Here is a 19,714-nt window from a genome sequence, read left to right as displayed (position 1 = left end):
AGTGGCCTCCTAGGCCATTTCAGAGGGCATTTAAGAGTCAACCACATTGCTGTGGGTCCGAAGTAACATGTAGGCCAGACCGAGTAAGGGAGACAGATTTCCTTCCCTAAAGGACATTAGTGAACCAGATGGGCTTTCATGACAATGGTTTCATGGTCATCATTAGACTTTTAATTCCAGATTTTTATTGAAATCAAATTCCACCATCTGCCCTGGTGGGATTCGAACCCAGGTCCCCAGAGCATTATCCTGGGTCTCTGAAATACTAGTCCAGTGACAATATCACTACGCCATTGCCTCCCGCTAAATGGTCACCATTAGTGAGACTGCCTTTATATTCCATATTAATTAATTGAATTTAAATTCCACCAGCTGCTGGTGTCCCCAAAGCATTAGCCTGAGCCTCTGCATTACCAGTCCAGTGACATTACCATGACACCACTGTCTCCAAACAACCCATCTGCCATCTACTGTCGCAGCTCAGACCCTTAGCCCAAGGCTCTGATACTGAGTTAACAGTGAAGAATTCAGGTTGGGAGTTCAAATCTCACCATGAACTCGATGGGCTGAATGGCCTCTTGCCATGCCATCATGCCTCATTGTGTAATCGGATTCAGGAGGAAATTCCTTACCAAAAATAAAGAGTAGGGAGATTGTGAAAACACAAAGAGCAATTGAGGCAAATAACAGACATATTTAAGGGGAAGCTAGATAAACACACAAGGGAGAAAGGAATAGAAGGAAGGGTCAGGTGAGATGATGTGGGGTGGGAGGAGATTTGCATGAAGCATAAAATACTGGCACAAGCCAGTTGGGCCAAATGGCCTGCTTTAGTGCATCCAGTAATCCAGTAATTTGACATTGGGGATTTGGGCGGGAGAAGGAACACTCGTGCCTTTTAGGGAATAGTACCTCTCACCTCTATCCCGTCTGGCCAACATGTGACTGTAGATTGTAGTTCCACACTCGAGGTTGACTCTTAAGATTTTGTTGCAACTAGGTAATGTCCAATGATACCAGGATTCCCATTCACTAGCCGTTATGTGGGGAGTGTTTCACATGGAGACAGCCGTGCTGGTTGACACTCACTACCCTGACCCCATCACGTAGAATAGCAACCTGATGTGGGACTTGAGCTCAGAGCCTCTGGCTCAGAGGGAGGGACACTACCTACTGCACCACAAGACCTCCATGGATCCCTTATACCATGATTTAAATATAAAGTGAGGTCTTTACCTGTATGATTTTGTATAAGAATGCATAGACAAGGGAGGCATTTGCATTTTTTGTTGTAGTTGCAACCACTGACCGCTAGGTTAAGCATAAAAAACACTTCATCATAATCAATGTATCACACCTTTACACTTTCAATTGACCTACCTCTCTCTTAAATCTTCTCTCCCAATGCTTTGCACTGATTTGGTTTAGCGGGTGCTAATTGGTCTTTGGTTCTGATACCTTTGATCTTTTTTAAGATTTCTTTAATAGCGTGTGGGCATCACTGGCTAGGCCAGCATTTGTTGCCCATCCCTAATTGCCCTTGAGAAGGTGGTGGGGAACTGCCTCCTTGAACCGCTGCAGTCCATGTGGTGTAGGTACACCCACAGTGCTGTTAGGGAGGGAGTTCCAGGATTTTGACCCAGCAGCAGTGAAAGAACGGCGATATATTTCCATGGCAGGATGGTGAGTGGCTTGAATTTGCAGGTGGTGGTGTTCCTATGCATCTGTTGACCTTCTCCTTCTAGATGGAATCAGGGGCAGGAATGCCAGAAGATTCTCTCCCTAACCCAGGATATTTGGAGTTAGGATATAGATCAGCCATGATCTCATCGAATGTCAGAACAGCCTGGAAGAGCTGAAAGGCCTATTCCTGTACTTTTTGGGTGTGAGCTAATGTGGAAAGGTGACAGGCTGCTTACCATGAATTTTGGCCACCTTACTTAAAGAGGGGTATACTAACATTGCAAATAGTTCAGCGACGGTTCACTAGGCTGTGTCAAGAAAACAAGAAATTGTAATATTTTTCTTCTGTTAATAACCCTGTCATATTTCTTATGTGCTGGAAGACAGGCTGTTGGAGATGTAAATACGGTAATTGGACTAAGAGCCAGAGTGACTGCAAGAGTCTAAAGCCAATAGTAAGAAGTGGTCTTGATGTGTTCATGAACACTTCAATCAGTTTTACATAAAACAATAACAGGAATAGTTTCCAACTGAGTTGTTTTAGTTCAAAGGAGGATATATGCAGCTTATAAAAAGGTGTAGTAAATAAGATAAAGACAGGGTAAGTTTACTTTTTTTTAAATCTAAGAGCTAAAGTAAAGAAAAGTCTAATCAAGTCTGGGAAGAAAGCATTTGAAACAATAGAGAGATCAAAAGGAAGGAACGCATTTAAGGAAATACTGCAGCCAATGTGAGGGGGTAGCTGGTAGATCTCCCAGAAGACAGCAGGGTGGCTGGTCAGATCTCCCAGAAGGCCAGACCTGAAGAACCAGTTGCTGTCAGCCTCAGAGGACACCCCAAGAAAAAAAGGCACTGTGTGGTAAAAATGACTGGAATTCTATAGGTTTTGAAATCTATAAGGATAGCTGCTGAACAGAAAAGGGAAAGGTTAGCTCTGAGAGTAGTTAAGATCTTGTGGAACTGTTTTAAAGTACTGTTTACTGTGTAAAGCCAATCCTGTGTCTAAGTGTAATTGCAACTGGGGTTTGGGCAGCTTGGAATTTACCAGCAGCTGTGCCACAACGGCTGATTCCTGGGACGAAGGAGTTTGTCTTATGAGGAATGGTTGAGCAGGTTGCTCCCATACTTGGCGGAGTTTAGAAGAATGAGAGGTGATCTTATTGAAACGTATCGGATCCTGAGGGGGCTTGACAGAGTAGATGCTGAGAGGATGTTTCCCCTCGTGGGAGAATCTAAGAACTCAGGGACACGGTTTCAAAATAAAGGGTCTCCCATATAAGACGGAGATGAGGGGCAATTTCTTCTCTCTGCCAGAGAGCAGTGGCGGTGGAGTTGGACAGGCTTTTGATCAACAAGGGAGTCAGGGTTATGGAGGTGGCGCAGGGAGTTAAAGCCACAATCAGATCAGCCATGATCTTCTCGAATGATGGAACCTGGCCAAGGGGTTGAATGACCTACTCCTGCACTTAATTCTAGTGTTATGAGCCAGATTTTGATGTGTTCGTAGAAGGGACAAGTGCAAAGGTCTTTACTGAACAACAACATGGAGTATTTATAGTTGGATCAGCCCAGACCCCTAACATGCTCAGATTACACGGTCATAGTTCCTGCTGTGCAGATTCGTTCCTTCTCACCCTGGCCCATCCAGACATTCGCTTGCTCACTCTAGTATGGCTCACTGGGCGATGATCAAGGGCAGAAAGTTGGAGGAGACTTGTCTCTTCTGCATGTGAGTTGTCACAGTGTAGTTGCACAATTTTGTCACAAGGTGATGGTGAGGAAAGACTTTGTGAAGTCTCTCTGGGAGAAGGAGAGTGCAAGCACCAGAGGGAGGAAGGGAGGGCACGCACAACTAACCACGGCGACAGCTTAGTCAAATGACTAGCAATTAAAGAAGGAGAGGCAAAGCTAGAAGAACTGATCCAGCATTCCAGCCCACAATTAACCTGCATGTTGGAACAACCGATGAATCTATTATCGCTCTGGTTCCAGACAATTCCAAGTACTTATCCACCATTCGGTGCAGACATTCTCTAGACTATAGAAAGGATACGGTACAGGTTGCTGTGTTTAATCCACAAGAAATGAACTTTGCCATGTGTCAGCAGTGGAGACAATGCCCCTTCATCTTCTTTCTGTGTTAGAATCGGAATGAAGTGCTCAATCTCCGACATATTCACATCACCTTTGTAGTTCCGACATATCAGGGGCTGTCCCAGTGGAGAGTTTAAAGAAAGATAAGGATTAAAGGTTATTAAACTTCCCACAACTAGAGACACACAAGTCAGACAAAGCACACACATACATCTGTTAGTTGTTAGGATAAAGCCAGAGGCTTTAGCTTGAGGGGCATCACTTCACAACAAGTATGGCTGACCAGGATGCTCTCCCAATCTTACCACATGCCATTGGCGTGTGTTGGAAGGATTTACAAGTTGATAATTAACCTGTTGGGCCCCGTTATGAATGCTTCTTCTTTGGCCATCAAGAGGCAAGGAGGTGAGTACACTGCGCCACAAGACTTTCTAAAGGGCAGGGTCCACAACTTTTCTTTTCCTTTCTTGGCTGCCCTCTCGGGTGGATGTACAAGATCTTAAGACACTAAAAAGAGCAGTGCAGTTCTCACCTGTGCCCTGACCAACAATTTATCCCCTCACCTGACATCACCAAAACAGATGATCTGGTCATTATTTGTTTGTAGGAGCTTGCTGTGCACAAATTGGTTTCTGCAATTTCTACAATTACATAGATTAGCAGAGCATGGAAGTAGGCCATTTGGCCCAGGAGGTCCCCACTGGCTCTTTTGAAGAGCATTCCAATTAATCCCACATCTTCCCCCAGCTCTTCCATCATTACTGACGCAGTCCTAAAGGCCAGTGTGCAGCAACTGAATTTCCATGCTCATTGTATCAGTAAGCCGACAGCCATTCCAAACATCACACCTTACAGAAGGATCTCTAAGCCTCGCAACAGAACCAGGCTGCAAACCAACATCTGGGCTCCCTCTCCACATCTGGGCAGCACTCCACCCTAGAGACAGATATTACCATCACATCATGAAGAAAGAGGCCCATGACCAACGGCTCAGGGCAACGAGGGGTGGGCATTAAATTGTGGTCTTGCCTGTGACACCCACATCCTGAGAGAATGTTTACATCCCTCCACCACTCAGCCCCACAGTCCCAGAGATTTATGTTTGCAGCAACTTTGTAAACAAAACTAAAAACAGAAAACACAGCAGGCCCAGCAGCCAATGAAAAGTTTGGTCAATATTTAGCCATATTCGCCTCCTGCTTGGTTTCCCCCATCCATTTCCCATTTTGGGGGCAGTTTGTCTTTCTGAGGCCTTTCCAATGCCTATCTTGAGGTGATCATCCCGTTTGGTTCAGCATCATCACATCCATTTCCCAGCTTCATTCTTAAACAATCACACTCATAGCCTTACAAAACCCACCCTCTTTGCACCAAGAGCTACAATACCCAACTCTTGCACTTTAACACCATTTTTTTTCCTCCTCTCATTCAGGCATGCCTAACCTGTAGGCCTAGCTTCAACTCCCGTCTCACCCCTTCCAAAGGCCTGGGAAATCAGCCCTTACATACAAAGGATTACATAGAGCATGAAACAGGCCATTTGGCCCAACCAGTCCATGCTGGCATTTGTACCAAAGCAAAATACTGCGGGTGCTGGAGGAGAACGGAAAGAAAAACAGGAAGTGCTGGAGAAACTCAGCGGGTCTGGCAGAAGCTGTGGAGCAAGAAACAGAATTAACTTATCAAGTTCAATGCGACTCTCCTTTGCAACTGGCTTTTATGCTCAGCCTGAGCCTCCTCCCATCTCTTCCTCATCTAAATCCACCCTCTGTTCCCTCCTCTCTCAAATGCTTGTCTCGCTTCCCTTTAAATGCTTTGATACTAGTCACTTCAACCACTCCCTGTTGTAGCACTTGGAACACAAGCAGCTCAGTCCTATTTCTACTTATACTTCCGAATGATTGGTTCGTCCAGTTGGCATTTTGTCGACCTCAGTGTTTGGAGTGGGCTACTTCCTCATTGGTGAATAAATCCTAAATTTAAACAATAGAATCCACTACCGTGACCAACTCTGGTTGGACTTACCTGGAGGTTTTATCGTAGGGCCTCCTGTCTCAAAGCACCCCGCCCTACACACCCACACCATTGGTCCATAATGCTCCACTTCCCACAACCAATGAGAATGGGAACAGACTCTGGCATCCAATTGAATGATTCTTCATTGTTAGTGAAATGGTCTTTGGCCAAGTCTCCTGTTTTTACAATGAGTAAGTGAAAGTGTTTGAACAAAGTGAAATAAAATGTAGTTTCTTTTTTGAGAACACTCTCTATGATTTTTCTCCCAGGTTTTTTTTGCTCTCAGAAGTGTCCCGGAGATTAACCTGCAATTCTTGGAGGGTCCAGGGCAACCCCCGGATGGAGAGTCTGTGAGCGTTCCCTTCTCCTAATTCCAGCATGCGCAATTTGATTTTTAATCTTCACACACTGGTTATTTTAAAGACTGAAAAGTTATTCAGGTGGCAAACCAAATACGTTGTGGGAGAGCCAGCTGCCATGGAAGTCAGCGCTTGCTGCCAGTGCAGTGCATGCACAGAATCACACAGTGCAGAAGAAACTCTTCGGCCCATCGAGTCTGCACTGACATGTGAGAAACACCTGACCTACCTACCTAATCCCATTTACCAGCACTTGGCCCATAGCCTTGAATGTTATGACGTGCCAAGTGCTCATCCAGGTACTTTTTAAAGGATGTGAGGCTAACCCGCCTCCACCACCCTCCCAGGCAGCGCATTCCAGACTGTCTGGGTAGAAAAGGTTTTCCTCACATCCCCCCTAAACCTCCTGCCCCTCACCTTGAACTTATGTACCCTCTTGACTGACCCTTCAACTAAGGGGAACAGCTGTTCCCTATCCACCCTGTCCATGCCCCTCATAATCTTGTACACCTCGATCAGGTCGCCCCTCAGTCTTCTCTGCTCCAATGAAAACAACCCAAGTCTATCCAACCTCTCTTTGTAACTTAAATGTTTCCTCCCAGGCAATATCCTGGTGAATCTCCTCTGCACCCCCTCCAGTGCAGTCACATCCTTCCTACAATGTGGTGACCAGAACTACACACAGTACTCCAGCTGTGGCCTCACCAAGGTTCTATACAACTCCAACATGATCTCCCTACTTTTGTAATCTATGCCTCGATTGATAAAGGCAAGTGTCCCATATGCCTTTTTCACCACCCCACTAACATGCCCCTCCGCCTTCAGAGATCTATGGACACACACGCCAAGGTCCCTTTGTTCCTCAGGACTTCCTAGTGTCATGTTGTTCATTGAATACTTCCTTGTCAAATTACTCCTTCCAAAGTGTATCATCTCACACTTTTCAGGGTTAAATTCCATCTGTCACTTATCTGCCCATCCCGTCTATATCTTCCTGTAGCCCAAGACACTCAACCTCACTGTTAACCACTCAGCCAATCTTTGTGTCATCCACAAGCTTACTAATCCTACACCCCACATAGTCATCTATGTCATTTATATAAATGACGAATAATAGGGGACCAAGCACAGATCCCTGTGGTACGCCACTGGACACTGGCTTCCAGTCACTAAAGCATCCTTCTGTCATCACCCTCTGCCTCCTACAACTAAACCAATTTTGAATCCACCTTATCAAATTACCCGGTATCCCATGTGCCTTTGCCTTCTTTATAAGTCTCCCATGTGGGGCCTTGTCAAAGGCTTTGCTGAAATCCATATAAACTACATCAACTACGCTACCCTCATCTACACACCTGGTCACCTCCTCAAAACATTCAATCAAATTTGTTAGGTATGACCTCCCTCTGACAAAGCCAAGCTGACTATCCCTGATCAAACCTTGCCTCTCCAAATGGAAATAGATACTCTCCTTCAGAACTTTCTCCAATAGTTTCCCTACCCCTGACGTGAGACTCACTGGCCTGTAGTTCCCTGGCTTATCTCTACAACCCTTCTTAAATAGCGGAACCACATTAGCTGTTCTTAGGTCCTCCGGCACCTCCCCCTGTGGGCAGAGGTGTGACATCATTGCGAGCGACGGCCTCCATTTTATGGTGATGTCTGTTGGGGGTGGGTGGGGTGGGTGGGGGGGGCGGGGGGGTAGAGATGGTGGTGTAGTGGTAATGTCACTGAACTAGTATTCCATAGGCCCAGGCTAATGTTCTGGGGACAAGGGTTCAAATCCCACCAGAGCAGCTGATGGAATTAGAAATCAAATAATAATCTGGAATGGAAAGCTGGGTTCGGTAGCAGTGACCACGGGCAGTGTTTGTCGCTCAGCAGGCCTGTCCGACTGAGCGTGAAATGGCGCGCGTTGACATCAGCCGAATGTGCAGCGGCACGATAGTTCGGTCGGCAGGCTCGCGCCAGAGCCGGCAGCTCGTCCACCGACAATCAAAAGGCCGGTTAAGGCCATTAAGTTATCAATTGTCCCTCATTTTTCACTGCCTGTTCAACTGACCGGTGGGCGGACAGGCCAAAAGGCCGAGCGGCTTTGCGTTATTTTGGAAACCCCATTCACAGGCGGGGTGAGCTTTCCAAACCCAAATACAAATGAAACGAAAATTTAATTTTTTTAAAATTAAAAACGTGTCCCTGCTGATGTGACAGAGTCACATGACATGGACATGTTTTCTTAACATTTTCCTGTTGTTTGATACTTTTTTTCACCATACTCTTCATCTCCCTGAGGCAGCTCTGTGCCTCAGGGAGATTATTCAGCGCTCGTTCGCGTGCATGGGCTTTGCGCTCGGCCCCACTCGTCCTCATCTCCACTCCCCCACCCCCCCCCCGAAGCGTCTGCACTGACAGCGCTGAGCGCTGCTGCTCGCGTATCACGCTGGGCGGGTCTTAACTGGCCGGCCAGCATGAAATTGCGATGCGCTGTTGACTGTGGGAGGAGGTGGTCAGCCTCCTGACTGCCCACCCCCGCCGATCCTGCGCACCAAGAGCAAAGCTCTGCCCCAAGAAGCAATTGGCAATTGTCGGAAAAACCCATCTGGCTCACTCATGCCCCTTTAGGGGAGGAAATCTGCCATCATTGCCTGGTCTGGTCTACCAGTGCCACAGCAGCTTGGTTCACTCTTAACTGCCCCCAGAAATGGTGTGGCAAACCATTCAGTTCAAGGGCAATTAGGGACGGGCAACAAATGCTGGCCTTGCCAGTGACACCCACATCCCATGAAAGAATAAAGAAAAAAAACCTACTACTGATTTCACTATTTTTCACTATTGAACTTGCAGCAATTCAAATTTAAATTATCTAATCTTCGTTCAAAAGTTCATACCACTCCCTTACTTAATCTAATTTTCATCCAATTCCCTACAGCTATGCAGTAGCAAGCTGCCCTCTTATGCACCACTAGAGGGTAATGAATACAAAGCAAGAAAAGACAGAACGCAGGGTTGTCTTCCCTTGCAAACTCCAAAATGCCTCATTTTCTTTCTCGTTAAATGTGACAACAGGATAAAATTGATAATATATGGTAGTATAGGTGTCCAAAAGGCTGGTGACAAAGGGGAAAATGGATTATTCCAGAAACGGATGAAGCTCTGGCCCAATTAGATTGTGAAGCAGAGCCCTGAGGCCTGTGTGGCACTACTCTGCCCTCATGGGGGTACATACGCAGTTTGCGCTTTAATCGCCCTGGTACAAAGTACTTAAATATTCGGAATGTGTAATAAATCAAAGCCGTAACCTGGGCCGCAGCGTAATCGGTTTTCTATGCTATCGTGGGCCAGTGAGCACACGCAGCCATGTATTGGCGGCCATCTTTGCCGCTAACGCACATTGGCAGAGGGCACAGTGGCCATGGAAACCAGATTTCAAAATGGCGGGCCTGTCACCGTTGAACAAAGTCAGTTTTGTGTTCAGGGCCACGTTAAAAAAAAAAATGCGAAGAGAACTGGTGTCCGACCTTTGAAGTTTTGGTAATTTTACTTACAAAGCACACTTCTTTTAAATTTGACCTCTGCCCTTTTTGATTCGCTCCCACATTCCTGTGGCATCAGCTGAACACAAAAGCTGATTACCTGCTGCAACTCATTGACTTCCAACTGGGTTATAAATTAAACGGAGGTCAGCAAATTTTTGATCTTGAAAATTCTGAAAGGCGTTATTTTATTCTCCACCTAAATAACAACAACTTGCATTTATATGCCACCTCTAGAGTACTAGAACCTCCTCCACAGGTGTGTCATCAAACAGCTTTTGACACAAGGAGATATTAGGGTTGGTCGGAGCAAGAGTTTGGAAGGAGGGTCTTAAAGAAGGAGAGAAAGGTAGGTAGGCAGAGGGGTTCTAGGAGGGAATTCCAGAGTTTAGGGCCAAAGCATCTGAAGGCACAGCAATCAGCGCTGGAGAAATTAAAATAGCGGGTGAGCAAGAGCCCAGAATTGGAAGGGTACAGACTGCATGCCAAGGGGCTGAAGGTTATTTTCAGCACCCACCCACTGCCACATTCTTCCGGTCCTGCCGCAAGTCAATGGACCTCCGGCCTGGGGGCTGCCTCACCCACGGTGGGTCCCACCCACAATAGGGCCAGAAAATCCCGGCCTTCGACTCAAAGCATTAGAAAAAGGCATCCTGTTTAGCACGGCAGACCTACAAGATTTGATCATTTAAGCGGCGACTCGATAGAGGTGTTCAAAATCATGAACAGTTGCGACAGAGAAAATAGAGAAAACCTGTTTCTCGTGGAAGAAGGGTTTACAATCCAGGGGCAAAGCGTTTAATGTAATTGGTCATTTAACTTTTCTTTTTAAAAGCACAGCGAGTTATTACGATTTGCCTGAAGGGGCGATGGACGCAGATTCAATAGTAACTTTGAGAAATAGACATTCTTGAAGATTTAAAAAAAAAAGAGTATGGGGGATGAGTGGGGGGAATGGGATTAATTGGATAGGTCTTCCAAAGGGCTGACACAGACATCAGGGCTGAATGGCATCCTTCAGTGTTGCATCATTTTGTGGTTCTATGGAAATAAAAAATTCATACATAACCTGCCAACATACCTAATCAGGCTCAAAAATCGCCAAGCCTTCAGAGAGCAGCAACCCTCCACAAAAAAAATGAGAATAAATAACCTGTTCAACTGATATAAGAACATAAGGAATAGGAGCAGGAGTAGACCATTCGGCCCCTCGAGGCTGCTCCTCCATTCAATAAGATCATGGCTGATCCTCTTGTGTTTCAATTTCGAATGAGGGAGAAAAGTTGGCCAGGTCACCGGGGAGAACTGCCCCACTCTTTCCCCCAAAGAGTGGCTTGGCACCTGATACGCCCACTTGAGAGGGCAGATGGGTCCTCAGTTTTAGCATCTCACCCGCAGGACAGCACCTTGGGCAGTGCAGCACTCCCTCAGTCCGGCACTGGGTGTGTCAACCTCGATTTTGTTTCCTTGCTCAAGTTGGGCTTGAGCTAACAACCTTCCGGCTCAGAGATGATAGTGAAATGGCCAAAAGTCACGAGGAATGGAAGAGAAGAATTATAGAGTCGCAGCTCCCTGGACAATCTCTTGTTATCACTAGGGCGAAAGATCCTTAGGTGTTGGGGAATTGCGTTGTTTTGCTTTTCAGTGCACCAACGTTTCAAAATTTAAAAAAATTAAATGAAGAATGTTTTCAAATATAATTTTGTCGCTACCTTTCTTTGCTCCTGTCCATTTGCAAACTGTCTTTTCCTCCCATCGCTGTCTAAATTATCTCGTATCACTGTTATTCTTCCTAAACACAAAGGAGTCAAGAATTAGGAGCAGGGCCCCTCGAGCATGCTCCACCATTCTGCCCGACCTGATTGCGGCCTCAGATCCGCTTTCCTGTGGAAGTAGGCCATTCAGCCACCTCTCCACACCCCCAACCCGCTCCACCGTTCAATAAGATCACGACTGATCTGATTGTGGCCTCAAGTCCACTTTCCTCCTGTCCCCTGTAACTGTTGACTCTCTTGTCAATCAAAAACCTGTCTAACTCAGCCTTGAATACATTCAGTGACCCAGACTCCACTGCTCGCTGGGGAAGAGAATTCCACAGATGAGATACCCTCTGAGAGAAAATAAATTCTCCTCATCTCCGTCCTAAATAGGAGACCCCTAATTTTTAAATTGTGTCCCTTTGTTCTGGACTCCCTGCACAAGGGGGAAACTTCTACTCAGCACCCACTCTGTCAAGTCTCTTCCGGAACTTATAGGTTTCAATAAGATCGCCTCCCATTCTTTTAAATTTCAACAAGTATAGGCCCAACCCATTAAACCTTTCTTCACCAGACAAGCCCCTTCATTCTGGGAATCAGTTGGGTGAACCTTCTCTGAACTACTTCCTTCTGAAGAAAGTAGATCAAAACTGTACACAGTACTCCAGATGTGGTCTTACAAAGGCTTTGTATAGCCGTGGCAATAGTTGCCTGTTTTTATGCTCAATTCCCCTTGCAATAAAAGCCACCATTACATTTGCCTTTCTAATCACTCCCTTAAAGACATCCCTTTGCTAAATTAAATACCTTCTTCCAGCCACCTCCCTAAAAGTTGTTGCTCGGGAACTGTCTAGCCTCCAGCTGCTCATCCAATTGGGCAACCTCGTCAGAGGATCTGGTGGGTGTTTTGACATGCTGCTCACACACGTGGGGCATCACAGTTGAGTCTTCGCCCACCACCCACGCTTCCAGCTGGTGTTTTGAGCAAGAAACCTCCCTCGGGCACTGGAGCCAGTTACAGAGCCGCCATTCTTCATTAACCTAGATGGACCTGAAGGTGTCAAACATATTAACTCCTACAGAGCAAAAAAACAGGCCATTCAGCCCAACTGCTCCTCGCTGGTGTTTAGGCTCCACACAAGCTGATCAGATCACTCTTTAACTACACAATCCACTAATCGCTCTGCCAAAAGGAATTATACTGCAAGCCACACCTTGTGGGGAGGAGAGTGGGTTTTTGTTTAATACAACCTGCCTTGTTTAACACAGTCGGATTTTGAAGGAGTGCAACCATTAGAAACTTCACACATTCACTCAAATACTCAACTCAAAGTCAAGCAGAGATCTCCTCACAATACAGGTAAAGCAAGACTTGCACTTCTATAGCACCCTTTACAATCCCAGGATGTCCCGAAGCACTTTACAACCAATTAAGCACTTTTGAAAAATAGTCACCATTGTAACATGAGAAAGGCAGCAGCCAATTTGTGCACAGCAAGCTCCCACAAACACCAATAAATTAATGACCAGATAACCTGTTTTTTGTGATGCTAATTGAGGGATAAATATTGGACCAAACACCAGGGACCCTGCTCTTCTTCAAAATAGTGCCATGCGATGGATCTGATCCATCCAAGAGGGTAGATAGGGTTTAATGCCACATCTGAAGACCAGCATCTCACACAGCCCCTCCCCCACCCCACTACAGCACCAGGAGCATCAGCCGAGACCTTTGCGCTCAGGTCGGCGGAGTGGGACTTGAACCCACAGCCTTCTGGAATCGGGGGTGGGGTGGGCAAGAGAGCTACCCAATGAGCCACAAAGCATTACACAAGCATCATCGACCTGGTGAGACCCATGCGGGGGCCCGGTTTCAGGAGTCTGACCCAGGTCACCAAGAGGGTACCCGGGCAACTGGAAACAGGAATTCACCCCCAGGAGCAAAAGAAGTCAAATCGGATTGAAACTTGAGGAATTAGAATCCAAAATAAATAAACAAATTCACGCTGCCCACCAGCTTTTGATCGAATGGGGGCGTGGTAAATATGTGACACCATTAAGGCCTTGCCATACATTGGGCTCAGCTGAGCATTATTCTGCCTTTACACAAAATCATTACAATACAGCGACCCTGCCTTGTGTTAACTTCCCGAAATAGGGTGGAGATCCATCTCAGGTGCAACTTAAAATTAGTCGAGCCAGCCAAAGCTGCAGGTGGCACTCGAGGTGATAAGGCTGGATTGCTTTTCCGCACCCCCCCCCCCACCCCCCCCCAACTCATCGCCTTGGGATCTCTGGGATGGCACTAGGCAGTTTGGGCTGGAAAGCTTATTCCTCTTGTGCCAGCCTGAGCCTGGTATATTATTTTTTTGGTTCTTGTCTGTGTGTCAATTAAACACCTACCTTGCCTTTAAGATCCAGAATAAAGATTGCAGAAGCTGACATTGCCTCAGTGATTTGAGAACTTGCTGAGATTCCCAACGAGAGCCAAAAGGGCAGCTTCCTCCTTCCTGCCACCCAGCCGAGTCAGCCACACGCCCACGTCACCGTTCGCAGGTAAATGTGTCACTGGCCCGCCCCTTAAAGGGAGGGAGGCTCTCAGGTGTGCCGCTCGGGATTTAGCTCCTCCGAGAGAAAAAGAGGACCAGGCGCCTGTGCACCCGGCTGGAACACCGTCTCAACGAGATCAAAGGCCGGTCTGATGAGTTCACAGAAATATATATATATATAAAAAAATGGGACCAGAAAGTGGAAGCAAAGGTGTAAACAGCTTGGAGGAAATACTTAATGCCAAGAGTTTGGGGATCATATTCAGTTAATTAACCCCTTCCTCACCCCAGTCGCCGTTTTGCAGCGTTTATGAGGGGAGGTCACTCTGGAAAATGACTCAGAAGCCAAATACCATGTGTGAGGGACACCACAAGGCAAAGTTAGGCATGCTTTTGACAAGACAGGAACCTCCTCCCTCTCAACACCACAGGCTTCCTCACAACCTGGTGCAGCAAGAACAGGAAGAAGCCTTGGACTCACTTCAGAAAGGGTTGGTTGCAGTGTTTGGGGGGGTGGGGGTTTGGGAGAGTATCTCGGAGCGGATGGGCTGAATGTTTTTTTTTGTTGGCGCGATTCTGGATTGCACCCAGTCCCTGTGCCCATCACCTTTTTTATCGTCCAGAGTTTGTCAAACAGGAATTAAACCACACGCTCGCTGCACTGCTGTCTGTGGGATCTTGCTGTGTGTTAAGCAACTGCTGCGTTCAAACTACTGTGGTTGGTTGGAAGCTTGGTCAGGCGAGCATTGGAATAGTTAGGACTGGAGGTGACATGCACCCTCTCCCTCATAAGCACCGTCTGCTTTCACCACCATTATATTGCCTGCCTCAGCTTATCTGGAATCTGGTTGCTGTAATGGGAGGGGGGGGGGGCGGTGCGGAAGTGGGAGTGAGAGGTTATTTCTCAGTAGATGGGCCGAATAGTTGGGTATGGTGATGGGATGAGGTGAAATATGGAGGAGGCTGGTGTGTAGCATGCAATACGATGTAAACGTTCTGACAATACAGAGGCATTGAGGGGTCCGGATAGAGTTGGGTATTGCCAGCTGATCTATTGCCTTCAGGTGACGTGACCAAGAGGCAGTGCACAGTTAAGGAAGAGGTGGCCAAGGACAGATTCTTGTGGGACTGCAGAGGTAACGGTGCAGGCGTGGGATGAGAAGCCGAGGACACTCTGGCTGATCATTGCAACGGCTGCAGAGATAGCAAGGAGGGAAAAGGCTGACTCTTACCCTCAGCTCCCTCCATCTCTTTCCCTCTCTGCTACCCACAGGGACCCACCTGCCCTCCAATACCCCCTCCCCCACCGCCTCCCTTTCTTGAAGGTGCTTGGATGTGGACGGAGAGGTGGGGGTGGGAGTGGGCGTAATCTCATTTGCAAGGCCCTATGTTTGGCTAGATGAGTTGCTGTCAGAGGTCGGGTGTGAAAGATGGTGACTTGGCTGAGGTACAGGAAGGTTGTCAGCTCCTGAGCTTAGCCTGACTGAGCATTTTCGGTGGGAAATTATACTGAAATTTAAAAAGAAAAGAGAGAGAGATAATCTTCACAAGAGCTTCTGCTGTTGTCGTAGGGGATTTTGTGTTTCTTTTTGTTCCATTATTTTTACGTGACTGTGCCTCCTGCTTGACCTAGAGTCTCTGTTGTGTTCTGTTCAATACTGATTACGACAAGCTCTCACTGTTAGGGATCGAGTATGCCGCTGGCTCTGTGGTTAACTGTGACGCCCTTGGCCATGTGTGTTTTCTGTGTTTATCTGTGCCACCAGCCAAAGCCACAGGACCTGCTCCATCATAAATAAGGAGAAGTGAGGGCCTCAATCCCAATACCCTCCCCCTTCCTCCTCGCGCCTTGGTCTCTTAGCAACCCTGGCGGGGCATACAAGATCTCACGACCGCTGGAGGTGCCAAATCAACAAGTCCAAAACAAAAATAAAAGTTACATAAACAAGACGTTATTTTAATAACAGAACGTTGCGGCAAGTTCATGTGATGGTTACTGAGTGAGAAACGTTTTTCAAAACTCAAAAGGGGCGGAGAGAGGGATTTTACAACTCACTCACCATCAGAGAGTCATGTCGATGGAACAACAGTGCATTCCTTATCAGAATCAGTAGGAAGCAATCCTGGATTGTTCCTGTAACAAATTGATTTGCTACCCCTGCTGTAAATTATCCCTGAGATCTCTCATCTTAAAGAATATTGACCATTTATATTTACATTCACATTATTCTTTGCAGTCTTTCATGTTCTTTGCAATGATTCAAGTTACAAGACCTTCCCCACAGATACCCTCACTGTACACACACCACCCACCCCACCCCCCACCCCCCCCCCCCCCCCCCCCCCCCCCCCCCCACCACACTCAGGCCCATGGCCCAGCGACTTGTCATGATACTGAGCAATGTAGGCTCAGGTAGGGCCCCCTGCCTCTAAGCCAGCAGCTCTGGATCCAAGTCCCACTCCAGGGCTTGTTGGCCACAGCGGGAGCATTAATGATGGGGCTCAAACAGGATAACCAAGCTGCTGCTCTTTCCAAGGCTTCCCCGCTCATCCCCATAGTGAATAATGTGTGTGTGAAGATGTAAAACAAACAAACAAGCTGAGCTAGATGGCAGCTCTGGCGATAAAGTTGCCAACTCTAGCTGGGGGTAATCCTAGCGGCCTCATCATGTGACCTCCAGCCGCCCCATCATTGGCTGCCCAATCGTTGTGGCGTGCCAATTTCCTGCAGTCAACTGGAAAGCAACCACTGGTTGATTAGGTCCTCCCTGGCGGTAGGCCAAATGGTCTTTTTTCCATCATCGATCTTTTTCATCTCAGAAATGGAAGTGTTCAAAACTGAAGGAAAAAAGCAATAACACTGTATTTTTTAGTAGTTGTGATTCTTCCCCCAGGTGTCTCTTGCAGCAGTGCCTGGAGATTAATCTTTAATTTCTGGAAACTCCAGGACAATGCTGTGTTAATGTTGCAATCCTGTCACAATGAAGTACCTGCTCTAGTTGTAAGTGAGGTCAGCTGTTACTAATTGGGAGAAGGCGAGGGCATTATTCTTAAGTATATTTAAGAACCGGTTTCCACCTGTGATTGGGGGGGAAGAAAGGGAACCCCTGCCCGTGTCCATGCCCGTGTCCGTGTCCATGTCTGTGTCCGTGCCCTCAGGTGTATTTACAAAACCCAACGTTAAGAAAAGACTGGCTCCAGATCCTTCCTTTACTCAGTGAATGAGTAATGTATTATAACATCCTGGAGGATTGGCAACCCTACATGATGAATGGACACTAGAATCATAGAATGATGCAGCACAAAAGGAGGACATTTGGCCCATATCACCCATGCTAGATCTTTGAAAGAGTTACCCAATTAGGCCAACTCCTCTGTTCTTATATAGCCCTGCAAGTTTTTTTTCCAAGTATTTATCTGATTCCCTTTTGCAAGTTACTATTGAATCTGCTTCCATTGCCCTTTCACCTCTGATCCTTTCACTATCGCCGGTGCCCTTTAGTTAGCCATCCTTCACTACTGGAAACAGTTTCTTATTATTTTCTCCAGCAAATACCATTCACCATTTTGAGGACCTCTACCTGATCTCTTAACCAACTCCCTAAGGGGAACAACACCAACTTCTCCAGTCTCTCCACATAAGTGGAACCATGCCTGCCAAGTTTTTGGCCACCAAGGCCCCAAGCTCTGGAATTCCTTCTAAACCTCTTCTCATCTGCACCATCATCAAGGCCTTGACATCCTTCCTGAAGTGTGGGGCCCAGTATTAGCCTGTTGACACTGGACGCATTATAATATATATTTTAGCTGAAACACTGTGATTCTGCTCTTAGTAAGTCAGGTGGGCAATTGCTTTAGGGCTGTGTTGCAGTGACATACAGTTCAGAGCATATTATTGTACTGCTAAATTGCTGTTAAGTAAATATAGATACAGGCCAATCGTGATTTGGTGAGACAAGTTCATCGATTGGAGGTTCCTTACAGATTTCAGGCCTAATGATTAAGCATAGCTTTCTTTCTCTCCTGTCAAGAATGACTTCTAACAGCAGCTAACGGTTATAGACATTCGGGCTACGGTATTGCTAAGATACCTGGAATTGTATAAAACACTAGGCTGACCACAGCTGGAGTTCTGGTCACTGTACCATAAGAAAGATGCGATGGCACTGGAGAGGATACAAGGAGAGTTGCCAGAATGTTGCCTGGACTGGAGAATTTTAATTCTGAGGAAAGATTGGATAAGTTGGGGTTGTTTTCTTTAGAACAGAGGAGGCAGAGTGGACACCTAATTGAAGTGTATAAAATTATGAGGGTTCTGAATAGAGTAGATAGGAAGGCCCTATTCACCTTGCATGAGGGGTCCATAACCAGGGATTTAGATTTCGGGTAAGAAATAGAAGGTTTAGAGGGCTGTAAATTTCCAATTATAAGATCTTAAAGAGAGAAAAGTTCTCTGTTTATGGCAATGGGTTGGCCATTTCCTCTCTATTCCTGTTGTTTAAATGCACCAAGCCTCCCGACACTGGCTATGAGGGCTAATTCTGTGATCCCACACTCCAATTGTGGAGCTGTGTTCAGAGTGTGTGTGCTGGCTGATTGGAGTAGCAGTGTTATAGCCCTATCTCTGACACAAACCCTATAACAGTGGAAAGCGACCTTTGGAAAGGGGAGGGGGTGGGATGGTGGAAGTAGATTCAATACTAATTTGCAAAAGCGAATTGGGTAAATACTTGAAAAGGAAAAATTTGCAGGGCTATTACAGAAGAGTAAATGTCAGTGAGACTAATTGGATTGTGCTTTTAAAGAACCAGGCCAAGCATGATGGGCCGAATGGCCTTTTGTGCTACATGAGTCTATAGGAACAAGAAAATAGAAGGTGAAGGATAACACTATAGAATTCCATTGTGAGGGAAAAGCTTGCAAGGGAAAAGTGGAGGGGATGAAAATGAATGTACCAGAACTGCAATGACTACTTTTATTTTAATAACATCTTTGACACTTTGAACAGTGGGAGATAATGACAAAATTTTATTTTTATGGATGAATATTTTACCTCAGATTTACTTTCTTGGCTAGCAGACATATGCTAATGATGTCAGGATATTTCCTTGGCCTCCTCCTTTCTATCTCTGTAATCCTCTCCAGCCCTCCAACCCTCAACAATCTCCTATTTCGACTTCTTGAGAATCCCCGAATTTAATTGTCCCCATCACTGGCGGCTGTGCCTTCAGCTGCCCTGGCCCTTAAGCTCTGGAATTCCCTCCCTTAACCTCTCCTCCCTTCAGGTGCTCCTTAAGACCTACCTCTTTGATTCAGATTTTGTTCCCCTGTCTTAATATCTCCTTATGTGACTGTGGTGCCAAGTTTTGTTTGATAACATTTTTGTGAAGCGCCTCAGGTTGTTTATCTACATCAAAGGCGATTGTATAAATGCAAGTTATTGTTGTTGTGTCCAATATTGGTAAGTGGATGAGGTGCATTTAATGTTAAACACCATGAGAAGAGGCCAAACGCAGACTGGGTGACCACTTTGCGGAACACCTGCTGCTCCCAATGTGGTCTCCTCTACATTGGAGAGACCAAACGCAGACTGGGTGATCGCCTTGCTTTTCACTTTTTTTTTCACTTTTCTCTCTTTAAGATCTTTGCTGTCAGCAAGCATGACCCAGACCTCCCTGTCGCTTGCCATTTCAACACTCCACCCTGCTCTCTTGCCCACATGT

General features: G+C 46.4%; 1 protein-coding gene across 2 annotated transcripts in view; it reads right to left on the bottom strand.

The window, feature by feature from the left end:
* LOC121271360 (AP-1 complex subunit mu-2) overlaps positions 1-13,985 on the bottom strand; it is a 42,138-nt gene extending 28,153 nt beyond the window's left edge. Inside the window, exons 1-4 of one of the 2 annotated variants that reach the window (XM_041177316.1) lie at positions 13,846-13,938; positions 11,398-11,477; positions 3,737-3,893; positions 1,237-1,304 (exon numbers count right to left, since the gene is read on the bottom strand). In XM_041177316.1, the coding sequence (XP_041033250.1) occupies positions 1,237-1,304; positions 3,737-3,857 (189 nt within the window). In that variant the 5' untranslated portion in view covers positions 3,858-3,893; positions 11,398-11,477; positions 13,846-13,938. Of the gene's footprint in view, positions 1-1,236; positions 1,305-3,736; positions 3,894-11,397; positions 11,478-13,845 lie in introns of both variants that reach the window. The other variant, XM_041177315.1, reaches the window with a different exon arrangement.
* Between the last annotated feature and the right edge of the window lie 5,729 nt (positions 13,986-19,714).

This window comes from Carcharodon carcharias, chromosome 30 (genome assembly GCF_017639515.1).
Source record: "Carcharodon carcharias isolate sCarCar2 chromosome 30, sCarCar2.pri, whole genome shotgun sequence".
Lineage (NCBI taxonomy): Eukaryota > Metazoa > Chordata > Chondrichthyes > Lamniformes > Lamnidae > Carcharodon > Carcharodon carcharias.
This window is presented reverse-complemented; position numbering and strand designations above follow the sequence as displayed.